Below are 25,950 nucleotides of genomic sequence, written 5' to 3'. Positions count from 1 at the left end.
AAAGATTTCAGTGGCTCCGTAATGAAGCAGCACTGGTTCTGCTTCCAGGAACAATAGCCAACTGCAGCCAAAAGATGGTAGAGATGTAAAGGATGGATGCGAACAGGCATGAGAAGCTTTATGACAGAACACTGTTTGCGATAAAATGAGAGAGATTGCTTTACTTTGGTGCGTTTTAATAGAAGTCTATCCTTAGATTTCCCTAGACAAGCACTGCTTGCCCTGACGAAATGCGAGTGTATCCCAAGTAGAAAATATTTTTCAGTTTTATTCTGCAACAATATTGTGCAGGTTCCTGAAGAGTTACAAGGTTGTTACTTCATAACATCACTGGTTAACAATTTAACAATAACAATAACTTTTCAGGGAAACACTAGCCTGGCTACTTTTGTGCTGACATTTGACTTATGCTGTGTCACTGGATATAATACTGTATCACTAATATAGCACTGTGATGCTGCTGCTACTGGGACCTTGTTTCACATTTCAAATTAGGTGTGTCATCAATGATAGTAGCTCATTGCTATCTGCTATGGAGTTTCCTAAGTTTCCATCTTTAACTTTGAGCTTGAGTCTGCTAAGACTTACATTAACACATGTCCTACAAAGATCACCACAGAGAACTCTAAAGTTTTCAAGATGAACCAATGAAAACTGGAAATGAGATGCCCTCTTTCAATCTTTTGTCTCTTTTGCAATCTCTTGTCTCAGCTCATGCAGTGTTTGCAAATGATTGCAGTAATGAAAAACGGTGAACAGAATTATTTCTTGTGGCTGCATTACTTTTGCTGATGAGGTTATGGGGTTTGTTTTCAGCATCACTGGAATTAAACAGGAGTGAATTTACTCAGAGTGGCTCAGTGGTTTTGCAATGTCACCTCATAGCCAAAAGGTCAAATTTAATGCCTGGCTGAGGCAGAGTGTGAAAGTGTTTGCCTGTTTATGTATTTATGTGATAGACATAGTGATAGAGACAAAACCTTTTTCACAGTGCCTGTTGACCAAAGTGTACTGGGACAGACTACCTTAACCTTGGGCAGGTTACAGCAGTTTTTGGAAAATGAATAGACTGTGCCACTGTGCCGCGCTATGTAATTTTAAACAAAAGTTATTCTAGTACACACTGCACAGTACTGGAAATAGGAAACAAGCAAATGGCTGAATCACTGAATTGATGATTTTCTATCTACAACAGTTCCAACATGTCCCGTTTTCTTATATGGAAATCAAAACTTTTGAATGAATTGATGGTTGAAAGGCAGCAAACAATAATGTAATAGTTATAATCTGGTCTGAATATCTTGAAAATGTAAAGCATGTATATAATATGTGCTTTGTGCAAGTAAGCACTGATTCATGGCAATTTTATCTGGTATTCTTAAGGATTTAATTAAATCATGTGGAAGTGATTTATTCCATATGCGAAAAGGTAGTTTTAGCCAAGTCTACTTTGCCAACTGCTTTAGCTATTATATATCACTGAAGCTTTTCTAACAAATTGGCTCAGAAATTATAATTAGTTCACTTCATCATGGGTGCACAAAGGAAAGGAAAGCAACCAGAGACAATCGAATGTCAGTGACTTTCAGTGTAATCAGGTCAAAATTGCTGGGTACTAAATAAAACTAATCTGAACTCAGTTTAATCACTTACCTCAGAGTAGGAAATACCCAAGGTGTGATCAAAAAGTTCTACGAATCATTGCATAAAAATGAAAAAAGAAGGTACCTGATTTAAAGTTGCTCAAGATCATTTTTCCAGGCATGTCCAGTACAGCTGGGTGAAATCCAAAAAAAATCAGCTGTACTGGAAGCCACCTGCCTGAGAAGACAAATAGACTTCTATCAGGTAAAATTTTTGATATTTATTAGAAAATTCCCAGACATTTTTGATCATGCCTTCCACAAGAGCATTATTGCAGCAGGCAGAGTCTGTAATGCTGGCTAGCAACCAAGTGTCAACTACAAAGCAATGGATAACAAGTGAGGCACTTTACATGTGTTCAGTTAAGTGTCTTCCCTCTGGCCACTGCCAAGAGATTAGATACAGTGACTCATTTGTAACATAAAATCATCTGTGATTAACCACATTTTGGGAAAGCTGAGTTCAGTTTTGCTAGCCACACGCAATGCTAGCTCTGTTTCCACATAAAAGAAACAAAGTGACGTAGGCTAAAAGATCTCAGAAAGTAGCACATCATCACAAAGTAGAGCTGCTGCTCCTCCACATCATCAAAGGAGCCAGTTTAGGTGGTTCGGGCATCTGATTACTACTGGGAGGGATCACATCTCTGACGATCTTTTTGTGGTCAGCTACTCTGTGGTGAAGAAGGCTCAGCGGCACTTCCACTTCCTGAGGGTTCTAAGGAGGAATAAACTGGAGGAGAAGCTGCTGGTGACCTTTTACGGTTCCACAGTCAAGAGTGTGCTGACATATGCCATATGTGGTACACTGGCCGTACACTGATGGCAGAGGGTGATAATGTCATCTGAAAAGACCATAGGCTCTCCTTTGTCCTCTCTGGATGAAAGTGCAAGCTCTTGATGTCTCTCCAGAGCAAAGAGTATGATTCTCCAAATGTGGACTTTCGCATGCCATTTAATCAGTACATATGAGAGTGGATTGATAAAAAATTGTGTCCAATGACAGGGACAGTAACATTGGGAAATTTGTGTAGGGCAGCACGCACAAAGAAAGAAAGAAAGAAAGAAAGAAAGAATTCTTGTGCAGCAACACGGGCCAATAAAAAAATGAAAGTTGTGCAGTTTGGATGCATTTCAGTGTAATCTTTAACTTTTGGCTCCTCTATTTAAGCACTCTTTCAGAGGTCAGTTGATTCATATTTAAAATAATTTTTGTGTGGAAATGGACTGACATTTAAGTGCTTTGCACTACAAGCCACATTCATTTGTTCATCTTCTGCTTTATTCTATGCACTTTTAAGTACATTATTCATCTCACACTTATAATCACAGCCAATTTAGAATCACCAATTAGCTTTTTCACTGAGGGAGGAAAGCCAGAACACCTGCAGCAAACCTTATCTCTGCACCACCTTTCCACGGTTCTCACTGAGAATTTTTTCCAGTTGCTAGGTTTTAAAAAAAGAACACTATTTTCTTTAGATGAGATTCAGAATGTTTTTCTTCTGAGTTCAGATATTTTCATACACTGACAATCACATATATCGCTTGCCAATAATTTTCAGGTCATATTGTTTTCTATTTATTCCCGTGGCAATATAATGTTATTGGCCTGTTCCAGACTGGAGTTGTCATCTAGTTGAATGCTGCCAGTGGTAAACAGTGCTGTGAAAAAGTAAACTTAACATAAAAAGCAAGGAAATTTCTATTTGGTCAATTATTATGCTTCTTGGCAATAAATCTTATACAACTGGAAAAGTAATTGCCCCAAACCTAATAACTGGCTGCAGGTTTGGATAACTTTTTTTTCTTAATGAAAGAAATCATCATTTAAAAACTGCATTTTGTATTTATTTGGGACATCGTTGTCAAATATTACAATTTGTTTGATGGTCTGAAACATTTACATTTTCACAGCACTGTATGTGTGTATACTGTAGGTGGTTGACACCTGAATGGCAGCCATCAGTAACGCATGTCTTTCAGGTGTAGATCCATATAGTGACGCAATAGTTCTTTCACATAGCTTCAGGCAGGAAGGATTTTTTTTTTCACTTTATGTAATTAAGTCTGGAATAATTGCTCAGAGATTCCTCTCCTCCCTCTCGCTCACTTTCCTCTTTTTATTTGACAGAGGAATGTAATTAAAAAAAGGAGAGAGAGCTTTCCTGAGGTTTGATCATTGTCTCCATCCTCTACTGGAGAGCTTAGACCCGCTGTCTATCATTAACAGCGAGACAGGGAAAAGAAGGAGATACCAGGAGAGTAATAAAAATAGAGAGATCCATAAGTGAGGAGGAAAGTGACAGAGATAGACAGGAAACAGCTGTGGTAAAAAAGAACATCAGGCAGTCAGAGAAAATGTATAGTTGAAGAGAAATACAAATGAAGGAACACAGTGGAGGACAGTGTGAATGAAAAAATAGTTGGTAGTCACTACATTTAAAAAATATATATTTTCAAATAAAGCCAAATTACTAAAAATGAATGCCTTTTTATTTGTCAGTGTGGTGTAGTCTGAACTCAGCATTAGTGGCCAAAGTGAGTGAGTGCTGGAAGATGATAAAAGTCGGGGATTTTCTGGTAGCCCAAAAATGTTTATTTTATGACTGATCAATAAAGAAAGAGTAAATAGGTAACCACTATAGAGCGATTAGTCATGTTAGAACCCTTTATGAAGGATGAATTTTACAAAGTGAAGTAAATATATGCATGCAGGGCATCCCATATGTGTGTTCACAGATGCTCCAACTTCAGCAAGCTTTAAGTTTCCCTGCATGCCTTGTACCGTAATACTGTAGGTTAACTGGTATGGCTCCTATAAACAAATTAGTTTTCTGAGAATGTTGCTTTTTGCAACAAATAAAATAAAAAAGAATGCTTAGAGCTTTTCCTTTCCCTGTTCAAACTGAAACAAGATGGTACTCGGCTTAGGAAGAGCAAAGTTTAATTTGACCAAATAGAGAATGTCTTACAAGATCCATAAAAAGCTTTGATTAAAGCTACTAAATGGGCCTTGAGAGAGAATTTGAAGGTTGTAAAACTACTGGTTCCAAGCCCAACACTGAAGTTTCTCTCTTGCTTTAAGATTTAGTTAGTGGAGTTGGCCCATTTAAGGGTGTATTTCCTTCAGAGCTGTCCAAACACAAAGGCATGTGTAGCTTCTGTATTCTGGGACAGTGATGGCTTGGAGGGAGTGGGAGGCAGAATACTGAATGCCTTTGCCTATTGTTTTGGAAAAACTGTTTTTAATTTTGCCAAACTAATCAGTCACACCTAATATGAAACCTAATATTTGTAGGTACATTTTCAAATGTGTGTTTGGAATTCCTATGGAGACTGCTGTAGAGCAGTGGCTGAGAGAGATGTGTGTATCCAAGCCCTTGTTGCTCACAATCTCTGTACTTTGGGAGGCTTCAGATGAAGGAAGTAGCTAGCAGATAACAGGACTGAACCTGAGACAGGCAATTACATGCCCCCCACACACACACAAACCCACACCATTCTGAACTGTATCTACCCTTGTGTCAGTCTCAGCATTACCACACACTTACTGGATCAGCTGCTTTGCGAAAACCAGCCCAAAGAGACTTCAAAGTGATCACAGTGATTTGGATATAGAATCATGTACAAATAAAAGTGGAGGCTGCAATGCTGCCAGTCTGTGTTCTCACAATAAAAATAAAAGTAATGTCTGTATCTCCACTCCTCAAAAGCTGTAGACCACTCCAACATTTTCCCCCCTTCCAGCACACGAATCGATTGTGCTGGGAACATATTGTAGAGCAAGTGCGCATGAAGAAAAAAGCTTGATATTTTTTTTCCCTTTCTATTTGCCTGACATGCAGATAACTCTGTGTGTGTGCGTGTGTGCATGTCTGCGTGTGTCTGCATGTGTGTGACAGTGTTTTTATCTGAACTCAAGATGTGGGACTTTGCTGAAGCTGGTCACCTCCACTGTAAAACAAGTGCAGCAACCTGGGATGAAACTAATATTTATGATGCACAAAAACTCTAATGGACTGTTGCACTGATACAAAGCTGGCTAAAAACTCTCCCAGACCTTTCATACCTCTATTTCAGACACCTCTGACAGTGTGTTGCTTGTGTTTGGCTTAGTCTGACTTGATAAAGTTGAAGTGAAATTACACTTGAAACTAATGGATTTATCACAAAGATGTTTTAAATAAGAAAGTTATAGAAGTAAATATAAGACCAAATAATATCATAAAAGTCCCTTTTGCTCATATAGCTCAATAAGAAATATTGGAGTATTGGGTTTAGACAGAAATTGTGTTTGAAGATACCGTACATTCTTGACCGCAAACAAAGCAGTCTCAAATCAAGGTCATTTCATAGCTTGTTGCAGAGCTACTGAGATTTGATTCAAAAAGACGTTTTAAGGTAACATTGCTTCTTTATTTTTCTAGGCAGTTAAAAATATTCTAAATGGTAAAATGGACAAAGAAAAGCTCAAACTTACTCCAGGCTTTAATAGGAGCCTCTCAGGTTCGTTGTCCTAATCCTTCACAAAAAAGAACATTATTAACGGTATTCAGTCAGTATTCTTATTCATTCAAATTAAATCCCTGTTTGGTCCTTATGCATACCATTGCATCATGGCAAGATGACCTTGATCTCATGCTCTCCCCATTAAGCATAACGACTATGTTTTGATATGACAAGAACCTTTGTTAGATAAGACCTGACTACCTGAAGAGGATTATTTTCTTTCCTGAAATGCACTGAAAAAAAAAAAAAGTTGAGAGAAATCTTACAGTAAATGATAAAGAGATCTGCAGTACTTTAGGTGAGACACAGGGGGAGCGTCATGTCATAATGAAAAGATGCACGTGTGATCAAAATGTACATCCATCTTTGTTTCTAAGTTCCATACCCACCACGTGAAAGGACTAAGTAAGCATCCCATCAAACTCGTTATGCTGTCTGGTGGTATCCTCTGGCCTCCCATATGCTGCACTCCTCTCCCAGGTCTCCCAGCAGACCATAGCTCAGTGGGCTGTTGTCACATGGGGCTCTCTCCCAGTGGAAGCCAGAACTCAAGCAATTTACATACGTAATTGAGTGGAAAGGAATTGTACCAGGAACTGCTTGTTGCAGTATGCATGTGTGTGTGTCTGTTTATGTGTGTAGACGCAGATGTTAATGAGAAAGAATCATTCTGGTTTATTACAACTAGGGCCTTGCGTTACTAGGTTTAAACCATAATTTCTGTCTGTCTGTCACTCACTGAACATACGGGAACATAGGGGAAATCACAGTATGGTTCACTGGTTTGAGAAACTTTGAGTCAGGTAAGTTTTAAACAGGTTTTCCAACACCTGGCTATGTGGGTTAATGCCAGGTCATTGGATATTTTCTACTAGGCCATAACAAACTAACATGACACAAATCTGAACAGTAGACGTTGGCACCTTAGGTTTGGTCAAGACTCCAGAAAACACTTTTAGATTATAGAGGTGAAATTGGCAGAGACCTCTTCCCTGCTTCCACTATAGCAGATTTGCTGTGTTCTCTGTTTTTATTAGTCTGAGGCGTTATGCACGATTGTATATGTATATGTATAAATTATAAATATAAGGCTATTATGACTATCTAAGGCTATTTCTGAGGTAATTATCTTGAACATGGTGGGCCCCTCTGTGCTGACTCATTCCCTATCACTCTCTAAAAACAAGGTCATAAGTAGCAGAAGTCATTAGTCCTTCATTCTGTCCTGGGTGTCTTTTTATTACTTTCACAACTATGTAGCTAACATGAATGAAAAATGGCAGAGCTGTGTGTATTCTCATGACTGTCACTGAGTGAATAGTTACACGGGAATGACGTCTTTAAGCTGTAGTTCAAAATCTGTCTTCCATCATAACAGGGCAGTTTCATTTCTCACCTTTGTATTTCTGTATTATTTTTCTATGTCATTATTATCCAGGGTTTAGTTTTCCTTACCTGTCTCATGTTCCCCTTAGGTCCTGTCTGAGTGGCTGTATGTTTGTATCCCTTTGTGTTTGTGCTTCTCTGTGTTTTGTCACGTCTACGTGGGTCATGGTTTTATTTTGACAGTCCCTTATTTCCTGTGCTTTGTGTTTGGTTTTGCTTCCTGTGTGTTAGTTTCATTTGGTTCACCTGTTGTTCCCTGCTGTCTCCACTCTTCCAGTCACCTTGCGTTTATTTAAACCCTCAGTTTTCTTCTGTTCATTGTTGCGTCATCATCTGTGTTCCCTTTGTGATTTCCAAGTGTCACATTACGGATTAATGTCCGATCTTGTATTTTGGACAATGTTAAAACGTTTCAACATTAAAGCTGCCTTGAAGTTTAGTTTTGTCTCACGGGTTCTTGAGTTTCTTTGGATCGTAGCGTGATGTGTGGCTTTTTGAGATCTTTGAGCCTACTTCACTTTGTTCTATTTGTTCTATACAGGTTCTATTTCAGTGATTTCTTGATTCAACAGATCTGGCAGTAATATGGCTCTGCTTTTACTGCTCTGAGATCAGTTACCATCTGTGTTTATGTGGAACAGAGCTGGGATTCTTGATTCAGCTTGTCTGGCATTAATTAGGCTTGGGTGTGGCTACTGAAACTGAACACAGTTTTTTTCTGAGGTTAATCACCATTAATTCATAATATTATAATACAAGAATAATGCAAATAATGTGATAAATATGCAAAAAAAAAAAAAGAGAGAGAGAGAGAGAAAAGAAAAGAAATTATGAAGGGGCAAATACTTTTTCACAGCACTGTACTTTTTAAATCACACCAAGCTGTTTTGGTTCCTAAACCTAAAGAAACAGTAAAGAAGTGAAAGCAAAGCTCCAAAACTGTAGATAAACCATGGCAGACTTGGGATTTCAACCATTACCTTTCATCTTCCTATCATATTCAGACTTTGTCCCTCTTTTTTAAAAAAACAATAGTGGCCGGTGTGTCAAAACCTAGTGCATATATCTGTGATGCCAGTGGTGTCTGAAAAAAATTGCGGTATTTTTACTGTTAATTGTCTAGGTCATTCTCTTTAAACATAAAATATGAAAGGTGGAGCACACACAGTATGCCTTGTCTCCAGTCACTCCAATAGCAAGGATTGTGGGCCACATGTCACCTGGACAGCACAATGCAGCTTCTAAAGAAAAAGTAAAGTCTGTGTACAGGACAACAAAATGCACCTGTTTTCTCACTTTGTTTTCTCACTTGAAGAGATAATCTCCAGGCAATACCCCCCCCATTTTCATTGTAATGCTGAGATTATGACATACAGTTTTGTATATTGGGAGACTTATCAGTGGTTGCCCAGCTGCTGGCTGTGTATGGTTGTACACAGAAAATGATAGAGACAGCTGCGTTAACATTCAATAACAGTGTGTTTTGTCTTTGACTACTTTTTCAGTGTTTCTACATTCCTAGATCTCAGCAAATAACTTGCACATACACTATATTGCCAAAAGTATTTGCTTGTCTGCCTTCACATGCATATGCACTTGAGAGACATTCCTTTCATAATCCACAGTGTTTGATATGATGTCAGCCCACCCTTTGCAGCTATAACAGCTTCAGATCTTCTGGGAAGGCTTTCCAAAAGGTTTAGGAGTGTGTTTATGGGAATTTTTGACCATTCTTCCTGAAGCACATACAGTAGGTCAGATACTTTTTATCAGCCATGTGAGCTTACAGCCATAAAATCTTTCAACTGTTCAAAAATATGTTGTGCAAAACAAATACGTACATTTTTATTCTTTTCTGGGCATAGACATTCATGTTATTCATGCTCCAACTGCACGCTAGCACTCCTTTGTAAGCTACTTTGAGCTGCCAAGAAGATTGTGCTGTTTTATAACTGACAGTGGGAACTGATCATTGTTGACACACATCAGGGGGGTATCAGCTCTATAATCTGAGTGACTGTGATTGAAAGATTATCAAATGTTGCATAGATTATGTGAGCTCTTCCCAAAGCCACACTGGTGTTTAAGCCTTTTTTGCAGATTAAAAAGAGCTGAGCTTTGTTCCTATAAGTCCCCTTAATGTGTCACACCCCGGCAGTCTCCAGAGCAGACACAGGAAGTTTAGAGCCTGCTTTTATCTGCCACGCACAATAGGAGCACTGTGCTTTCCTAAGCTTGAGTTATTACTCGGAGGAAATCGTTATGAAGGAAGAATGTATCAAAGTCCTTTGATTGTGGAGGATCATAACTTGTGCTACCAGAGAGGAATTGTCTGTCTGCCCTCCCCCGTTCTTCTATTTTGAAGCTTCACCAAACGGTTCACCTTCTTATCTGTCAGTTGGTTAGTCAAGCTCAGTTTCAACTCTGTAAGGACTTGAAGGGACGCTTTCATGCCTACAGTTTGACAAGACTGCCACTTGTTGGCAAGTCAGGTTACTGCACCAGGAGGGTGAGCGCAACAGTGACTCAGTCAGTGAAACTTTAAACCTTTAACAAACCTGTCTACTCTATTTTCTGTGATTTCTGTTCAATGATTTGAATGACTGTGAATAATAAAAGATAAAACAATGTTAAGATTGATTCTGGCAATCTTGTCCTTTAGTGAATTTCCCAAGTTGAGTTTGGGAACCAGAAAGGACCAATACATGAATATGGAGGGGTTACAAGATGTTTACCTACCACATAAAAAGCCATTCAATTCAAGACAGACACTGATTCTCTATGTTCTCTCTCTAGGTCTCTAGAGGTCTCTAGTTAAGTGAAAAAACCTAGGAAGTGAGGACACATAAACCACTCAAGCATTATGACCACTGACAGGTGAAATGAATGACACTGATTATTTCTTCATCATGGCATTTCTTAGTGAGTAGGATATATTAGAGAGCAAGTGAATATTTTGTCATCAAAGTTAATGTGTTAGAAGCAGGAAAAATGGGTAAACATAAGGATTTGAGCGAGTTTGACAAGGGCTAAATTGTGATGGCTAGACGACTGTTTTCATCTCCAAAACCACAGCTCCTGTGAGGTGTTCCCAGTCCTTTTCAGGATCTCTCAAATGTGGTCCAAGGAAGGAACAGTAGTGAACCAGTGACAGGTTCATGAGACTCACTGATGCATGTGATGAGTGAAGGCTTGCCTTCACTCAAAGTAGAGCTGCTGCTCCTCCACATTGAAAGGAGCCATTTGAAGTGGTTCGGGCATCTGACTAGGATGCCTCCTGGGCGCTTCTTGGGTGGGCATGTCCTATCGGGAGGAGGCCGTGGGGCAAACCCTGGACACGCTAGAGAGATTACATCTCTCGGCTGGCCTGGGAACGCCAGGAGGTGGCTGGGGAGAGGGAGGCCTGGACTTCTCTGCTTAGGCTGCTGCCCCCTCAACTTGGCCTCGGATAAGCAGAAGAAAATGGATGGATGGATGGCTAGGAAATACCTCAACATCTCATCACTGGTCTTTTCCCTACTTGGGTTCAAAAACTCTCATTATGTTAACCTTCCCATTATGCAGTTGAATGGCATTTCCCCTCCTCAGCGTGATTACTAACAGCTCATATCTTTCAAACTTCACAACCCCTGTGTGAATACAGACTTTCAGTTAAACTCTGTGTTTTCATTTAATTCTCTGAGGACAAAGTAAGACAATCTGATGGCATCATGATGGGTTTTTTGTCAAAGGTTTTCCTAGACTGAGTAGTAGTCATTGTGATAAAAACAAACAAGCAAATAAAAAACACTTTTGAGTTCAGACTTGAGCAGTGAATGAAAAGCATTTCATAAAAACTAATAATTAAGAACACTTCTTCTGCCTTATATGCATAAGCATTTGTGTTTCAACATAGCTAAAAATCTACCACAAAAGTCTAGTTAAACATACAAATACATCAAGAATATGACCTAAGTGGTACAGTAGTACAGACTTTTCTTGCTTTTTTGTTTCTTTGTTTCTTTCTTTTTTGCAAACCTTATTGTACCCAGTACCTGTGAGTAATCATTTTCAGGCTGTTCAGGGTCACTGTATGCATTTTATACATACACAAAGACATGCATGACTAAACTTCACAGATTAACATCATTATGTTCATAAGATTTGGTGCACATTTATGTTCTTTTTTTTTAGGCATTTGTCATTTCATTGTAAATTTGTTCATCAGATGTGTACAAGTGAGGAGACACTGTGTGTTCTGAGGATGTTCAGTCTGAGCTCAACTATGTTAAACTGAGTGACATCCTTTAAATGGAAACATATTGGCACAGCAGGGTTGGACCTGATTGATTGGACCTGCCCCATAGGGACATAAGGCACAACTACAGTGAGATGTGTCTGTCAAAACCCTGTCATCAGGGTTTATACCTAAAAACCAAGAGAGCTGTTCTGAGGTGTAAATATGAAGCGCTCTAACATTATCAGCTCTTTTTGTTATTCAGTTTGGAAGCAGCAGCAGTTATGATGGTAGAAATTAAGACCTGTAACCACTGAATCCCTGCAGCTACTGGAAAAATTCAAGTTGACCTTGAATAGAGCTGTTTAGTTGTAAACAACAGACACACAGAGCAACTCCCAGGTGCAGATACAGATATGCTCTGCTGACATTTTCAAAATGAACAAAGACAATTATAAGAAATAACTTGTTCTTTCCTGCTCTTCATCACCACTCTACTCCTCATCCTTGTTGGCCGTCCTCTGGCTGCCAAACAAACTCCAAGCTTTTAACTGACCATGCTGCTTAGGGCAGTTACAACTCATCCTCGCACACAGCTTTCAAGCAGTGCAGCCAGTACACCCACCACCTAATTGCTGTCATGATGAGAATATTGAATTTGTGTGTGTACATGGCTGCTTGCTTTCTAGTATATGTACATTTTTTTTAAATGTCTCTAATATAATAAACTTTATGACTTGAAAACTCAAAATTTTAAGTTATTAATGTGAAACTTTGAGGAGCTTAAGTCAAGTTACAGATGGCAATTTTTAAAATTTATGTTTTTATTTGTTACAGAATACAGAATAATAAATGACTCAGCCACAACTCTAGAGTTCAATGTGTGGCAAGTGTCAAACTTTTGTGAGTGTGAATTTGAAACTTTGTTGAATCTTTTATGATGACTATAAAACAGAGGAAGACTTGCTAGAAATGTGTTTAGAAAATAAATGTAACCCACTCAATAAAGACATAATACATAGTAGAAATCATTAAACATATTAAATGTCAGTAAGCATGGACAAAGAAAATGTTTGTGTTCAAAAAGCACAGTATTAATATAGCATAAAAGTAGTAATTAATGTAACATTAATAAAAGACATTATAAAAGATGAGTGTAGTCATGGTGGCATAACCCATTGTTTGTGGAATCAGTTTTGAAGCTTCATGGTTGGTGTTTTTTTTTTTTTTTATATATATATATTTTTTCTGGGGGGTGGGGGGTGGGTTTAGAGCCAGTGGTTACCTATATGGATGAAAGGATGGAGTGCTAATTTATCAGCTAACATTAGCTTGCTTGTTTAACAAGCTGCAGTCTTAAAGCATAGCCCTTGGTAAAGCTGACGTCTTACTATGCATCACTGATTGAAGAAAATAAGAACAACCCCAGGTTTCTTTTCAGTGCTGTAGCCAGGCTGACAAAGAGTCAGAGCTCTGTTGAGCCACGTATTCCTTTAATCTTAAGTAGTATCATGAATTTCGTGAATTTATTCGTAAATAAAATTTTAAACATTAACCCCTTAACTGGCAGCAAAAAAATCACCTGACAAAAACTACATAACACCCTCTGGTTATTATTGGCTCTGAACAACCCATTTCATAGCCTATTAACTGGCTGCGTCTGGTCCGCCGGCCGAATGAAGTGCATTTATATGGCAGGCTAGACCCGCCCATTTTGACTGACACCTCATTCGGCCAATCATGTTAAGAAATGGGTTTCCCAGAGCCAATAATACTCAGAGGGCGTCACGTAGCTTTGTCAGGTGATTTGGTGCAGCCAGTTACATGATTGGCCGAATGACGTGTCAATAAAAATGGGAGGGTCTAGCCTGCCATATAAAAGGGACTACAAACGGCCCGTCACCGGGCCCTTGCCAGTTAAGGGGCTACAGAAAAAAATTATTCATAATCATGTCAAAGACATATCTTTATGTTCAGCTACTTCCAATACTACTGATATTGATTTAGACTCTTTCTCTCCAATAGGCCTTTCTGAGTTAATGTCAATAGTTACTTCCTCCAAGCAATAGAACCCATTTCTGCAAAACTGCTCAAAGAACTCCTACCATTACTTAATGTTTCAATCCTAAATATGATCAATGTATCTTTATTACAGTATTTCTGAACTGCTAACAGTCCATCACCCATTTTCCTAAAATCTTAAACACAAATCCAAAAAGCTAAATCCACAAAACCCTAGACTTTCCCGACAAAATCAAACCATCTCTGCAAAAAACAGTGACCAGTGTGCAAAACCAAACACTGGTCAGATCACACACACAGCAGGTAATAACTCTATTCACAAAGACCATCTGTTACACACTACATCAAATAATTTAAGACACAGCATCCAGGGCATGTAGTCAACAGAAAATTTTTATTTCAAGTGTATACAGTGAAAGACTGCTATAGTTGGAGTGACATGACAGTGCTGAATGTAGATAAACAAATAATACGTAAATACAAATAAAACAAAATAAAGTAATATACAACAGAAAGCACATCACTGTACAACAGATTCAGTCTGCACCATCATGTCTGTGTGTGTGGTCTGGCCAGAGGACCTCATCCACATTACATGCAATGCGATCTCTTGCCAGGCAACGGGGAAACCCCCCCTTGTGTGCCGAATCCAGCCTTAACAGGACTCTACAGTAACACTATCTCATGCATGTTCCATTACCATCAATATGTTCTCGGGTCGAACACCTTCCACCTCCACGCAGTGAAACACCCCTCTATTGGATTGAGGAAGGTGGATGGAGCATGTTCATGTAGCGCTAATTGTTTGCGAACCACTTGCTTATCTGGACAGCATGGTGAAAGTTCACATTGTCCTAAACTATGACACATACAGGAGGCACTGCTTGCTGATCCAGCTGTTCACACACAGCCATGTGATCCTGTTGACCACCCAGGAATGTGAGGAGATGTCTGGTGTTGTATGGCCCCAGGTTAGCATGACGGTGGAGGACCCCCCCTAGTTACCAATGGCTGCACAGGGGGTGACATTGCCACCCGGCTGGCCAGGGACTTCCATATGTTGCATGAAAAGAGCACTCCTGCCAACCACATGTGGTCATTCATTTCTGGGAAAGGGGGAGTGCAGTGTGGCATACTGTGTGTCAAATGTTTTACAGCATGGAACAGTGAATGTCCTGATGATGATGGCCACAGAGAATCTGCGGTTTGACCCTTTGTCCTGCTTCCCTCATTGTCATGGTACACATGTTTTTTTTTTCTCGGTCGTCCTCGTCCCCTTCTTCCTCGTCTGCCACCTCTCACGTGCGCTCTTCCTCCTCTGTGTCTCTGTATGTGTCTGGCGATTGTAGATCCACATGTGCCACCTGCACACTAAACTGACTATTATCCTGCCCAGTTGGTCTGCTCACATCATTGGACACATGCGTGTTAAATTGTGAGTTGCTGTGTATAACAGATGACAGTGGTGTTCTAGTTGTGTTTGCATTCTGCTGCCAGTGTTTACAGTTTTGCAACAATGTGTTCAGTGACTGAGACTGTGTTCAAGGTTCAGCAACACACGTGTGAAGTGTGTTTAGTGACTGAGAATGAGAGTGAGCAAAAGAGAGTGATTGAGTTGCACCGGATGTGTTTAAGTGCCTGAATTGTGTTCGTGGTTTGGCCAAAAGAGTGTGAGAAGTTCGTTTAGGATTTGATTTAGGGAATGGGGTTTAGTGTTTTAGTGATTGTCCAACTGCTTTGGTCACTAGCAGGTTGCTGCAGTCGCCTGCAGTAACAAAGACTTGCGAGATACTCACAAAACAATAGCGATACAATCAAAAGTTTTCTTTTAAATTAAAAGTTTTGCCTTGCCAGTGAAACAACACATTTCAAAAGACACAATTTCCAGCTTGCACTGCACTTTTTGAAGTTCACTATAGCCCCAAGAGTAAATAGTGCCTTCCATGCAAACTACAGGCAACACCTGTAATCTACTGGTGACCTAAGAAAAAGATGTTGTTAGTGTAACTCCTTCTTTTTGACTAATTTCAACTGGTGACAGCCAGCAACCACTTGCCAAATGATCAGGGAATACAGATTTTGATCTGAAATTGCCGGGGGGGGGCACTGAATGGTCATGCACAGTGCAATAGGTCCTGTTAAATGACTCAAAGCAGTGGATGAAAGCCATTTTTACCTGAAGTGAAAAGTCAAACCAATGCATTCTTTGTAATGGCAAGCAGGGGGCAACTCTGTACTAGCACATGTAAAAGCAGCACTTGCCTTTAGTTGACGGTAATTTAAATAATCACATTTTAAAGCTGGAGTGTGGGTTTTTTTACATCTAAAACAAGTTCACAGAATGGTGACTAAGCCTATGAACAGCAGGTAAATATCTCTGTACTGTGCAGTATGCCGTTTAAAAGGTTAAAAAACTAAAGGTTTGTGTCATAAATTTCCTGAGGTATCAGCATATAAATATGAAGCTTTTTCTTGCTAGTACTCAAGTACTGAACTCCCTGGAGTAGCAGCTCTCATGACCTTTGAAAACAATATTAACTGTACAATTGAAAGCAAAGTGCTTTTGGCAAGGTTGGATATTGAGGTACTTTAGGAAGTGAAGGAGGCATACAGGCAATAAAAAGGATTTTTTTTTTTATTATTTGGATAAAATGCAGTCTCCAAATGACAATAAAAACATAAGCACTTGCACTTCCTTGAGAATTTCCTATGAGTTGATTCATTTGCCTGCTCAATTATTTGTGCCCACTTATAACAGTTAATGTTTTAAATAGTCATTAAAAGTTGAATATCCCTTTTATTTAAATTATATCTCTGGTTTAGATCTATCGCTCTTATCTGAAACAGCTGTCAGCCAGTGATTTTATTGCATTTCTCCAACTGAGGAAACTTTACAAAAAGTGTTTGGGTGCCTTTGCAACAGAGTTGCTGTAAATAACCAAAAACCATCATTGGATAGCTTCCCACCTCTCACAAACTGTTAATGAACCTGACTGGTTCATTTGTTCCGATCGATTTCACCTATTGGGACACTTATTGCAAGTGTCCAGGACATAATTGTGATTGGTGGGTTGGCAGTTCCTGCGATGCCCAGTGTTTAATGCTTTCACTTTATGAGCTATAAAACTCTGAATAGATAATCAATAGCGGGTTGCCACAGCCTAAGCATTCTGTAAGGTTGATGAAAAGTTCTTATGTCCCAGAAGATGGCCTTGAATAAATGTGACTGCCGTTATAGTCATCTGTTATGCAGTACAAGCAGGTGAATTAATATGGATAAATAGGAGGAGAGCGTCTCTCCAACAGACTGCTGACTAAGCAACTAATATGTTGCAGGATTTATTTCCACTGTTTCACCTGTGACCTTTCGGTTTCTTCCTTTTCTTTATTTCCCCCTCCGCTGTTCACATCTCTTACAGGTAATTCTGGTGGGTTCATCCATAAATGAACGAGATCAAATGCTGTTTATCAGCACAGATGAAGGTTCCTCCTTCCAGCGGCAGTCCATCGCCTTCACACCAGACACGCTTATCTTCCACCCCAAGGAAGAAGACAAGCTGCTGGCCTTCTGCAAGGAGGGCAGGGTGGGTTGCACAGCACAAACATGAAAATAAATAGTTTATTCTGTGGCTGAAATAATGCACATAAAGATGTTGTTGGTGTTACATCAGCAAAATATATCTGTTGTCACTGCAGCGGTGTAAATTTCAGTTTTCATAACAGAAAACAGACCTCAGAAATAAACTTAAAATGTGATTCATCATAGCACAATAAAGCTACTGGGTAAAGCTTACAGTGCAAGTGAAATAAATCAATCACCATATCCAAACATACAACTTTTCATAGTGAAGATGTATTGCAATCTCACTTAGCTTTTAGTAGGAAACCCTTTGGCAAGTTTTGAGAAGAGATAAAATTATGTATGTATAATAAAATTTTAAAAAATTACAAATAACCCACAAAACTAAGTATTTACTAAACAATAAATAGCATCAAATATGAGTTTCAACAGTTAAAACTTAAAATATTAAATAGTTTTTCAGGGTTTTTTTTTGTTTTACACTTGGTTTGTTAGTAAAACAGAAATGACCAGAAGACAAATAACTAACAACATATGAAGAAAAAAACTAAATATAAAAAAAGATACAGGGGAACATGAGGACATTAAAAACATGAGGCAGAATATCAGTAAAATCAAGTTAGGAACCAAAAGTAAGTAAATAATAAATGTAGGACTAAATGTTGCTTTTCTGAAACTTTTGACCAGTTTTTGAGTTTTAAATGTCAAGATTTGAAAGGCTGTTTTAAAAAAGTTTCAATTTTGCTTTTTGCTACAAGAGATAGAAGTGAAGGCTTCTTTTAAACTTCGGGTGAGGGAAAAAACAGCATGAAATGTCATGAAAAAATTATTTTAGTTTTAATATAAACTTTAAAGATTCTATTTTTATTCTATATTCATTACATGCTCTTGATGTATTGGCACTAGCCTCAGTCCACTCCTCATGATGTTCTCCCAAGTTTTTTCAGAGATCCTCTCAAGGCTACAATCATCCCAGTTGCCCTCATTTTTCCTTTCCAGCCATTCAGCAATGACCTTATGTGGCTAACCCTCTTTCTGGTGGGGGTTGATAATCGTTATCTGGACAACTGTCAAATCAGCAGTCTTGGTTGTGGTTGCTTGTACTAAACTAGACTGAGATATACACAGTAAATACAGGGGGGCAAGCCCTCCTTTAATTTTTTTGAGCACTGTATTTTACCTTATGTGAAATGAATATAGATTTTATGATTCTACCTTCTTGAGAATGAAATTACTATAAGAACTTTTTCAAAAATATTTACAATTTAAAGCTTATTATTTTTGTCACAATATTGCAAATGAATGCCTCAGTGTGGTACTTTGAAATGTCATTTAAGGAAAATTCTCAATGCTTAAAATAGACCCGTTAACAGCAACAATTAAACTATGATGGAGAATCTTCTCGTGCTGGTTAATGACAATGAATTGGCACTTGTACAATAGATAATAATTCAACTGCATGGCTTTTTATGTCATACACTGCTGTTTTTCATCCTGCTTAAGTTAAATGCTTTCATAGTTGGAACTATGACATAACATAGATGTCACTCCAGCCTGAGCCAACAGAAAGGCCAAGACATCGTATTACTGTTCAGTGAGTTACTTACATCTTTTTGCCAAGAGATGAGATGATTCAGTAGATAAAACATTCAAGCCTGCAGCACTGTAGAAGAGCTGCAAACTGAAACCACAGTTGGTTAGAAATGTTACTTTTTATGTAGGTTAGAAACACTGTCATAAAGTATGCTTAATCAACAGGTTTATTAATAAGCAATGAGACGTGTCAGCCATTTCACTGACTTTGACAGTTTTACAGCAGTAGTTTCCAACGCGGGGATCAAAGCACAGGCAAGTACTTCAAAGATATATATACAGTATCTCAGGGACACATGTGGAATAGCCAATTCAATATTAATGTTAACAGCACCACTAATGCAAAACAGCAACAACAAATTATGTCCAGCGCAAAGGGAGCACATATTTCATCCAAACTACAAAGTAATGCATATGGAATTATATAGTAAACTAAAAATTTTAAACCAGAATATGTTTTATATTTTATATTTTTCAAAGTAGGCACCTCTTGCTTAGATGACAACTTGCATTTTCTCGGTCAGCTTGATGAGGTCGTCACCTAGAATGGCTTTTTGTTAACAGCTGTGCCTTGTCAAGAGTTAATTTATTGAATTTCTTGCCCTCTTAATGTTTTTGAGACCATCAGTTGTGTTGTGAAGAGGTACAGGTGGTATACAGTAAATAGCCCTAATTCTAATGAAACTGGCTCTCATCAGGACCGCCCCAGGAAGGGTAGACCAAGAGTTGCACAGGATAGGATAAGTTCATCAGAGTTACCAGCCTCAGAAACTGCAAATTAACAGCATCCCAGATAAGAGCCCACCTAAATGCTTCACAGTGTTCAAGTAGCACACACATCTCAACATCAGCTGTTTAGAGAAGACTGCATGAATCTGGACTTTATGGTCGAATTGCTACAAAGAAGATACTTCTAAGGTAGAACATCAAGAGGAAGAGAATGGCTTGGGCCAAGGAGCACAAGGAATGACATTACACCAGTGGAACTCTGTCTTTTGGTCTGATGAGTCTAAATTTGAGATTTTTGGTTCCAAAAGGTATGTCTGTAAGACGCAGGAAAGGTGAGCAGATGGTTTCTATATGTGTAGTTCCCACTGTGAACTATGGAGGAGGAAGTGCGATGATATGAGGGTGCTTTGCTGGTGAAACAGCTGGCAATTTATTCAAAATCCAAGGCACACTTAACCAGCATGGCTATCACAACATTCTGCAGCAACATGCCATCCAATCTGGACTGGACCATGATTTGTTTTTCAACAGGACAATGACCCCAAACACACCTTCAGGCTATATATTTCTCTGTATTATTGTAGGGTCTTTACCCACAATACAAAGCGCCTTGAGGCGACAGTTTGTTGTGATTTGGCGCTATATAAATAAAATTGAATTGAATTGAATTATGTAAGGGCTATCTGACCAAGAAAGATGTAAAATGTTAAATATAGCTTCAAATTATTGGCTTTGCATTGATTTTCAACTCCTTTACGTGTTGGTTGAATTAGTGTTGTTTTCATAAACTTAACATAAAGAATCCTGTGTTTGAGCTGGAAAAAACTCTGATTGAAAAGCAAAATGGAACTCAAGCTCAAGATGTATAAATAAGGGAGACATGAGTTTGAATTGTTAATCGTTAAGTTTGAACCAGCTCGACTCCTCCTCCACTTCAATAATTTACAAATAATTAAGTAAGAAATTCAATTTGGTTTTAATCTGTTCCATCTGGGCAGGCTGCAGATGGAAACGAGGAATCCATTCAAACAGAACAAAAAAATAATTTAGCTGGAGAATGATGTGACGATGCAGAGCAGCATGTTCAAATTATGGTTTATGAGGGCGGGCGCATATTTAGATCACGGTCAACTTTCACTTCTCTTTTTCACAGCCAAAAAGGTTATATTTGGAATGTGCTTTAGGATTAACTTGTTGTCACTGATTATGTTTATTTTCTGATGACCATGAGTGAGATAAGCAGCAGTAAAGCAGTTGATGAGGAATTAGAAGGTATATGGGTTATTCTTTTTTTCTTTTTTTTTTTAGCTGTAAATGACAGAGGATGTTTGTGTGGTGAAATGCTCTTTGGACACCAAAAATAGCTTATGTGTGGGAATCAATACATTCTCATTATGGGTGTGATCAGTGTTATTCAAGCTCAGCCAACGCAGACAAACACACACTCATGCACAGACCCTCTGACACACACGCAGCTGCCAAACCTGTTATGATTAATAATTAAATGAGCTCAATCTTAATGTGGTGAAATGTTATGAAATTTAGTAGCTTGATTGGGTGACTAATTTTCCATTTGACCTCCACTGTAAAAGATACAGCTGGTAATAGTTTGAGCTTAGGTTTAAATATTATTGCTACGTGCTTTGAAATTGTGCCTTTTTTTCTTTGTCTAATTGCAATGTTCCCTTTGTTTTATTTTGTTTTTTGTTTTTTTGTGCAGCTCTTTGCTTCAACAGATCTGGGCCGCAAGTGGACATTACTTCAGGAGAGGGTGACAAAGGACAGAGTTTTCTGGTCAGTTTAACTTAATTTTGTGAGTATTGATGAATACAACCTCAGGAATACAGTTCAGTGCTCAGTGTCAGAACACAAGTTCAGCATACCCAGGATATCTTGTTCTTATCAGGGTTCACTTACAGAAGCATCACCAATACCACGAAGTGAAGGCGAATCAGTCAACCCAGGTTTTTCTAGTTATGAGTTTGTTCACATTAAACTGTTTGATTTGACCAATCACAGACATGGATCGTTTTATTGGCAGCAAAACAGCATACTTTACAATTAAAGAGCAGACTCAGTCAGAAGTTTGGATGTAAACTGAACAGTCTCTATTTTTTATGGTAACATCATGGAGAGAGACAGAACAGCAACAAAAAAAATCCAGAACAAAAAAACACATTACATAGCAGTTATAAATTGATTTGCATGTATCCAAAGAGGTTACACACCTAATATACATAATACAGGCTAATTACAAGTTGGTGCACAAGTATGTGTGATAGGCAAAATGCTGTACAGTTCAGTGTCTTAATATTAAAAATGCTCCATGAAAGCTTATGCATTTTAAGCCCTTTGAGCAATATATTAGTAGCATTGCTTCAAACTTCTTTGTGCATGGAAGGAAAAAGCAAGGACTACCAGTGTTCCCTTATGATCTACATTTCTTACTTGTTTATCAGATAAAGATTAAAACTCTCTCTAAAACAATGGTCCCTCCTACTACCGGCATACTAAAGTTTATGGAAACTTCTTTGAATGGGAATGCTATTTTCCCAAAAAGTGATTGATCATTAGGTTGTTGTTTTGTACATATTTATATCTTATATTATTAATATTAATAATATTAATATTATTGATAACATGCACCAGAGCTTCAGCATATTTTACCATGGCAGTGTTCCCCATTAAGAAGAGAACCTTCACAGTTAACCTGAAACCCAGGGTTAACCCTGAAGCTCACTCAAATCCTATTTTGTTCTACAGCCCTCTGACAACTTCTTTACTGATATTTGCATCTATGAGAATTAAGTATCTGTTGTCAGGTCCATCAGGCAGAACGCCATTCGGTTCAATTAATTTCAGTTCATTTCAGGTTTATTTATATATAAAGAAAATATAAAGAATATATAGTAAAGAAAAGAAAAGAAAAGAAAAGAAAAGAAAAGAAAAGAAAAGAAAAGAGAGCAGAGGGAGACGGGATAAAATACAGACTAAGGGAAAAAGAAGGCAAAAATCTAATGACATGCTGCAGTGGTGTACTGTATATATACATACAGGGAGTGGAGAAGAAATGTTCAGTGCATCACCATGAGGTGCAACAGTTATTACAACATAACTGAAGAATAGTTCAGGGTCATTTGATCCAGCCCTAACTGTAAGCTTTATCTAAAAGGAAAGTTTTAAGTCTACACTTAAAATTAGAGAAGGTGTCTGTCTCTTGAATATAAACTGGAAGCTGGTTCCACAGGAGAGAGTCCTGAAAACTGAAGTTCTCTGTTGGGATAATATGATCTTATGAGGCCTTTATGAGGTCTAATCATTCAAGACTTTATATGTGAGAGGAAGGATTTTAAATTCAATTTTGTATTTAACAGGGAGCACAGAGAAGCTAATCTGGGAGAAATAGGATCTCTCTTTTTCATCCCTATTAGTACTCTTACAGCATTTTGGAGTAACTGAAGGCTTTTAAGGAACTTTTCAAACAACCCAATTATAATGAATTACAATTGTCCAGCCTAGATGTAATGAATGCATGAGCTACTTTTATCAGCATCACTCTGAGACATAGAGAACAGACAGACAGACAACAACAAGCCCTTCTACATATTGGTTTAAAGTCCGCATGTAATGACATATCCTGATCAAACCTTACAGTGTTGGTGGAGGCCAAGGTAAAACCATCCAGAGTAAGTTTCTGATTAGACACCATTTTTCAAAGATTTTTTCATTCCAACCTCCGTTGTTTGAATTTAGGAAAAGAAAATTATAGGACCTCCCAGCCTTTATGTCTTTTAAGACATGCTTAAATTTAACTACTTGACTTGTGACATCTGGCCTTATGGATAAATATAACTGAGTATCGTCTACGTTGCATTGAGCTGTGCTGTGTTTTCTAAAAATATTGCCTAAGGGAAGTAAGTATAATTTAAAAAAATTCTTGTCCTTGCACGTATGTGGAGAAGATTTCCCACATATGTGCAACATGAACAACTTAGTTGTTTTGTATTTTAATGCCGGAGTTAGCACAAAAGCTAGTTTTCATCCGTTGTCCTAAGTCAGGTAAGAACAGAAAACATCCAACAATATAAAGAGCAGAGAATAATACAAACATCACCTATATAACACCTAACACAAACAACAAAATAAACAACAAAATAAACATATGAGTGCACCACCAGTTAGTTTTCAGCCAATGTTTCAAAGAGTTTTTAAAGCTAGAGTAGGTGCCACAGTTCCTGATATAAGCTGGCAGTGTGTTCCACGACTGCGCACCTCTAATGGACACCGCCGTTTGGCCAGATTTTGTCCTGTGCCGCTGTACATTACAATCACCTCTGGTTAGTGCTCTTGTGTTTATTGTGTTACTTGTTTTTTTTTTTTTTGCTTATAAAATACATTAAAAGAGGTGGAGCAAGTCCATTTAAAGCTTTAAAAATAAGGCAAGCATCCATAAAAATTACTATCAAAATCCAAAATATTGTAAAGTACTTGGTTATGATTTTACAACAATGATACTGTAAAGGCTTTGTGTCAAGAATTTTCAGTGTTTTCTTAAAAAGAGACTTTTAAGGGCTTCAAAATGGCCTCTGAAGTGTGAGACCATGTAGTATACTGTAACAGTAAGCTGTATGACTGAACATCACGGCATGCATATAAGCCTTTGCTGATTCTGTTGTCAGAGAAGGTCTTATATGTTTGAAGTTTGACAGATTAAGTTTAATTATGAGTGAAATTCTCTTTACATGCTGCTTAAAATTTAGATTGGAATCAAAAACTACTCCAAGGTATTTAAATTGATCACCCACTTCCAATGTCTCTCCGTTGACCAACACAGACGGTTGCTCGCTATCTGCTGGCAGCCGAGAGAAAAACATACAAACAGTTTTTCCTAATGTTAAGATGTAGACAGGACTCCCGCAGCCAGTGAGATATTGCTTTTGATATAGCTTTTGCTTTATGTATGTGCTTTATCACTTTATTCCTTAATGATGTAAAAATCTGCCGATCAATTGTAGTTCCTATACTCAAGGATTTCTTAAAGGCTCGATCTCTTTCTTTAATCAGTTTTAAAATGTCACTGTTAAGTCAGGGTAAATTATGTTTCTGTTTCCTAAACCTACCTATTTTTGTAAACTGGCTTAATATTTAATTGACAGAGATTATAAAAATATATCAAACATTGCACTGAGATCTAACTGGAAAGCCACAGAGATGAGTGCACCGTCAGAGACTGTTAGGATGTGAGAGCAGACTGTGTGGGTTGTGTGTGGAGGTGAGGACCCAGAAGAAGAACTCAGGAGCTGGCAGTTATGGTGAGCCTTTACTGTGGTGGTACATGTAGCAGCAAACAAACAGCATTGGTGATCCTTCTGATGCTTGGCATGCCAATGATGCTTGGCATTTTCACAATGAATTTTAATTTGTGTTGCCAGGCACTCATGGAGTGCAGTTAGCTTCTTTAGGTGTGAATCATGTCAGGGCCTGGTCCTGTCCAACTCTTTCTTGGATATCTGCCACTACTGGATCCTGTTCAGGGAGGTTGCTGTGGTCTTCTCTTAGATTGACGAGCCCCTTAGCATTGTTGTTAGGTGTTTCTTCCTTCCCCCATATGCTCTTCCAGCATTGCTCTGTCTCCAGCCTTGGTGCGGCTTTTCTCATATTGTTGCCCTGTCACGGAAAGTACACCTTGGATTGTTCAATGGAGAACATCTGGTTTATTCTCCTGGCTTCTGTAAATCTGGTATACCTCTTCAAGGGGTTATCCAAGTGAGTTTTTGCTTGGCAGTTTCAAGGCCTCGGGTATGGACAGGTTCTTATACTTCTTAGGCACTCCTTTCTCCATCACATCTTTCTGCAGTTCTGATAGTTGGCTTGCTTCCCTCCATGCAACCTTGATCTTGCCCTCTAATCTTCTTCTCCATGGAGAGTACTGCATATTCCAAGGTAGGTTTGGTATGCCTGCCCTGGCCTAAATGGAAGGGTCAACTTAATTCTGGCATCTTAATTCTTAATTCTCATCTTAATTCTTGCAGTATTCCCAGTCTTGTGTATTTCTCTTCAGACACTCAATCAAATGTAACACTATTTGTATTTTTAATACAAATGGTTTAAGATGCCAGAATTAAATGACCCTTCTGATTAGCATTATTTGGCAAGTTATGCCATTTAACTTCAATATGGATGGATGGAAATAATGTCAAAATGCAACAGTATAAGATTCTATCAGGTTAAAGAAAAAAATAAACATAGGTCTTAAGAAAACTATTTGC

General features: G+C 38.4%; 1 protein-coding gene across 1 annotated transcript in view; it reads left to right on the top strand.

The window, feature by feature from the left end:
* The window catches only part of sorcs2 (sortilin-related VPS10 domain containing receptor 2), a 410,103-nt gene that overhangs the window by 297,101 nt on the left and 87,052 nt on the right, over positions 1-25,950 (top strand). Inside the window, 2 exon segments of the mRNA XM_030722668.1 lie at positions 17,199-17,363; positions 21,402-21,475. Of these exon segments, the coding sequence (XP_030578528.1) occupies positions 17,199-17,363; positions 21,402-21,475 (239 nt within the window).

This window comes from Archocentrus centrarchus (assembly GCF_007364275.1).
Source record: "Archocentrus centrarchus isolate MPI-CPG fArcCen1 chromosome 18 unlocalized genomic scaffold, fArcCen1 scaffold_23_ctg1, whole genome shotgun sequence".
NCBI lineage: Eukaryota > Metazoa > Chordata > Actinopteri > Cichliformes > Cichlidae > Archocentrus > Archocentrus centrarchus.
The sequence above is the reverse complement of the archived record's forward strand: the minus strand, read 5'-3'. Positions and strand labels throughout refer to the sequence as shown.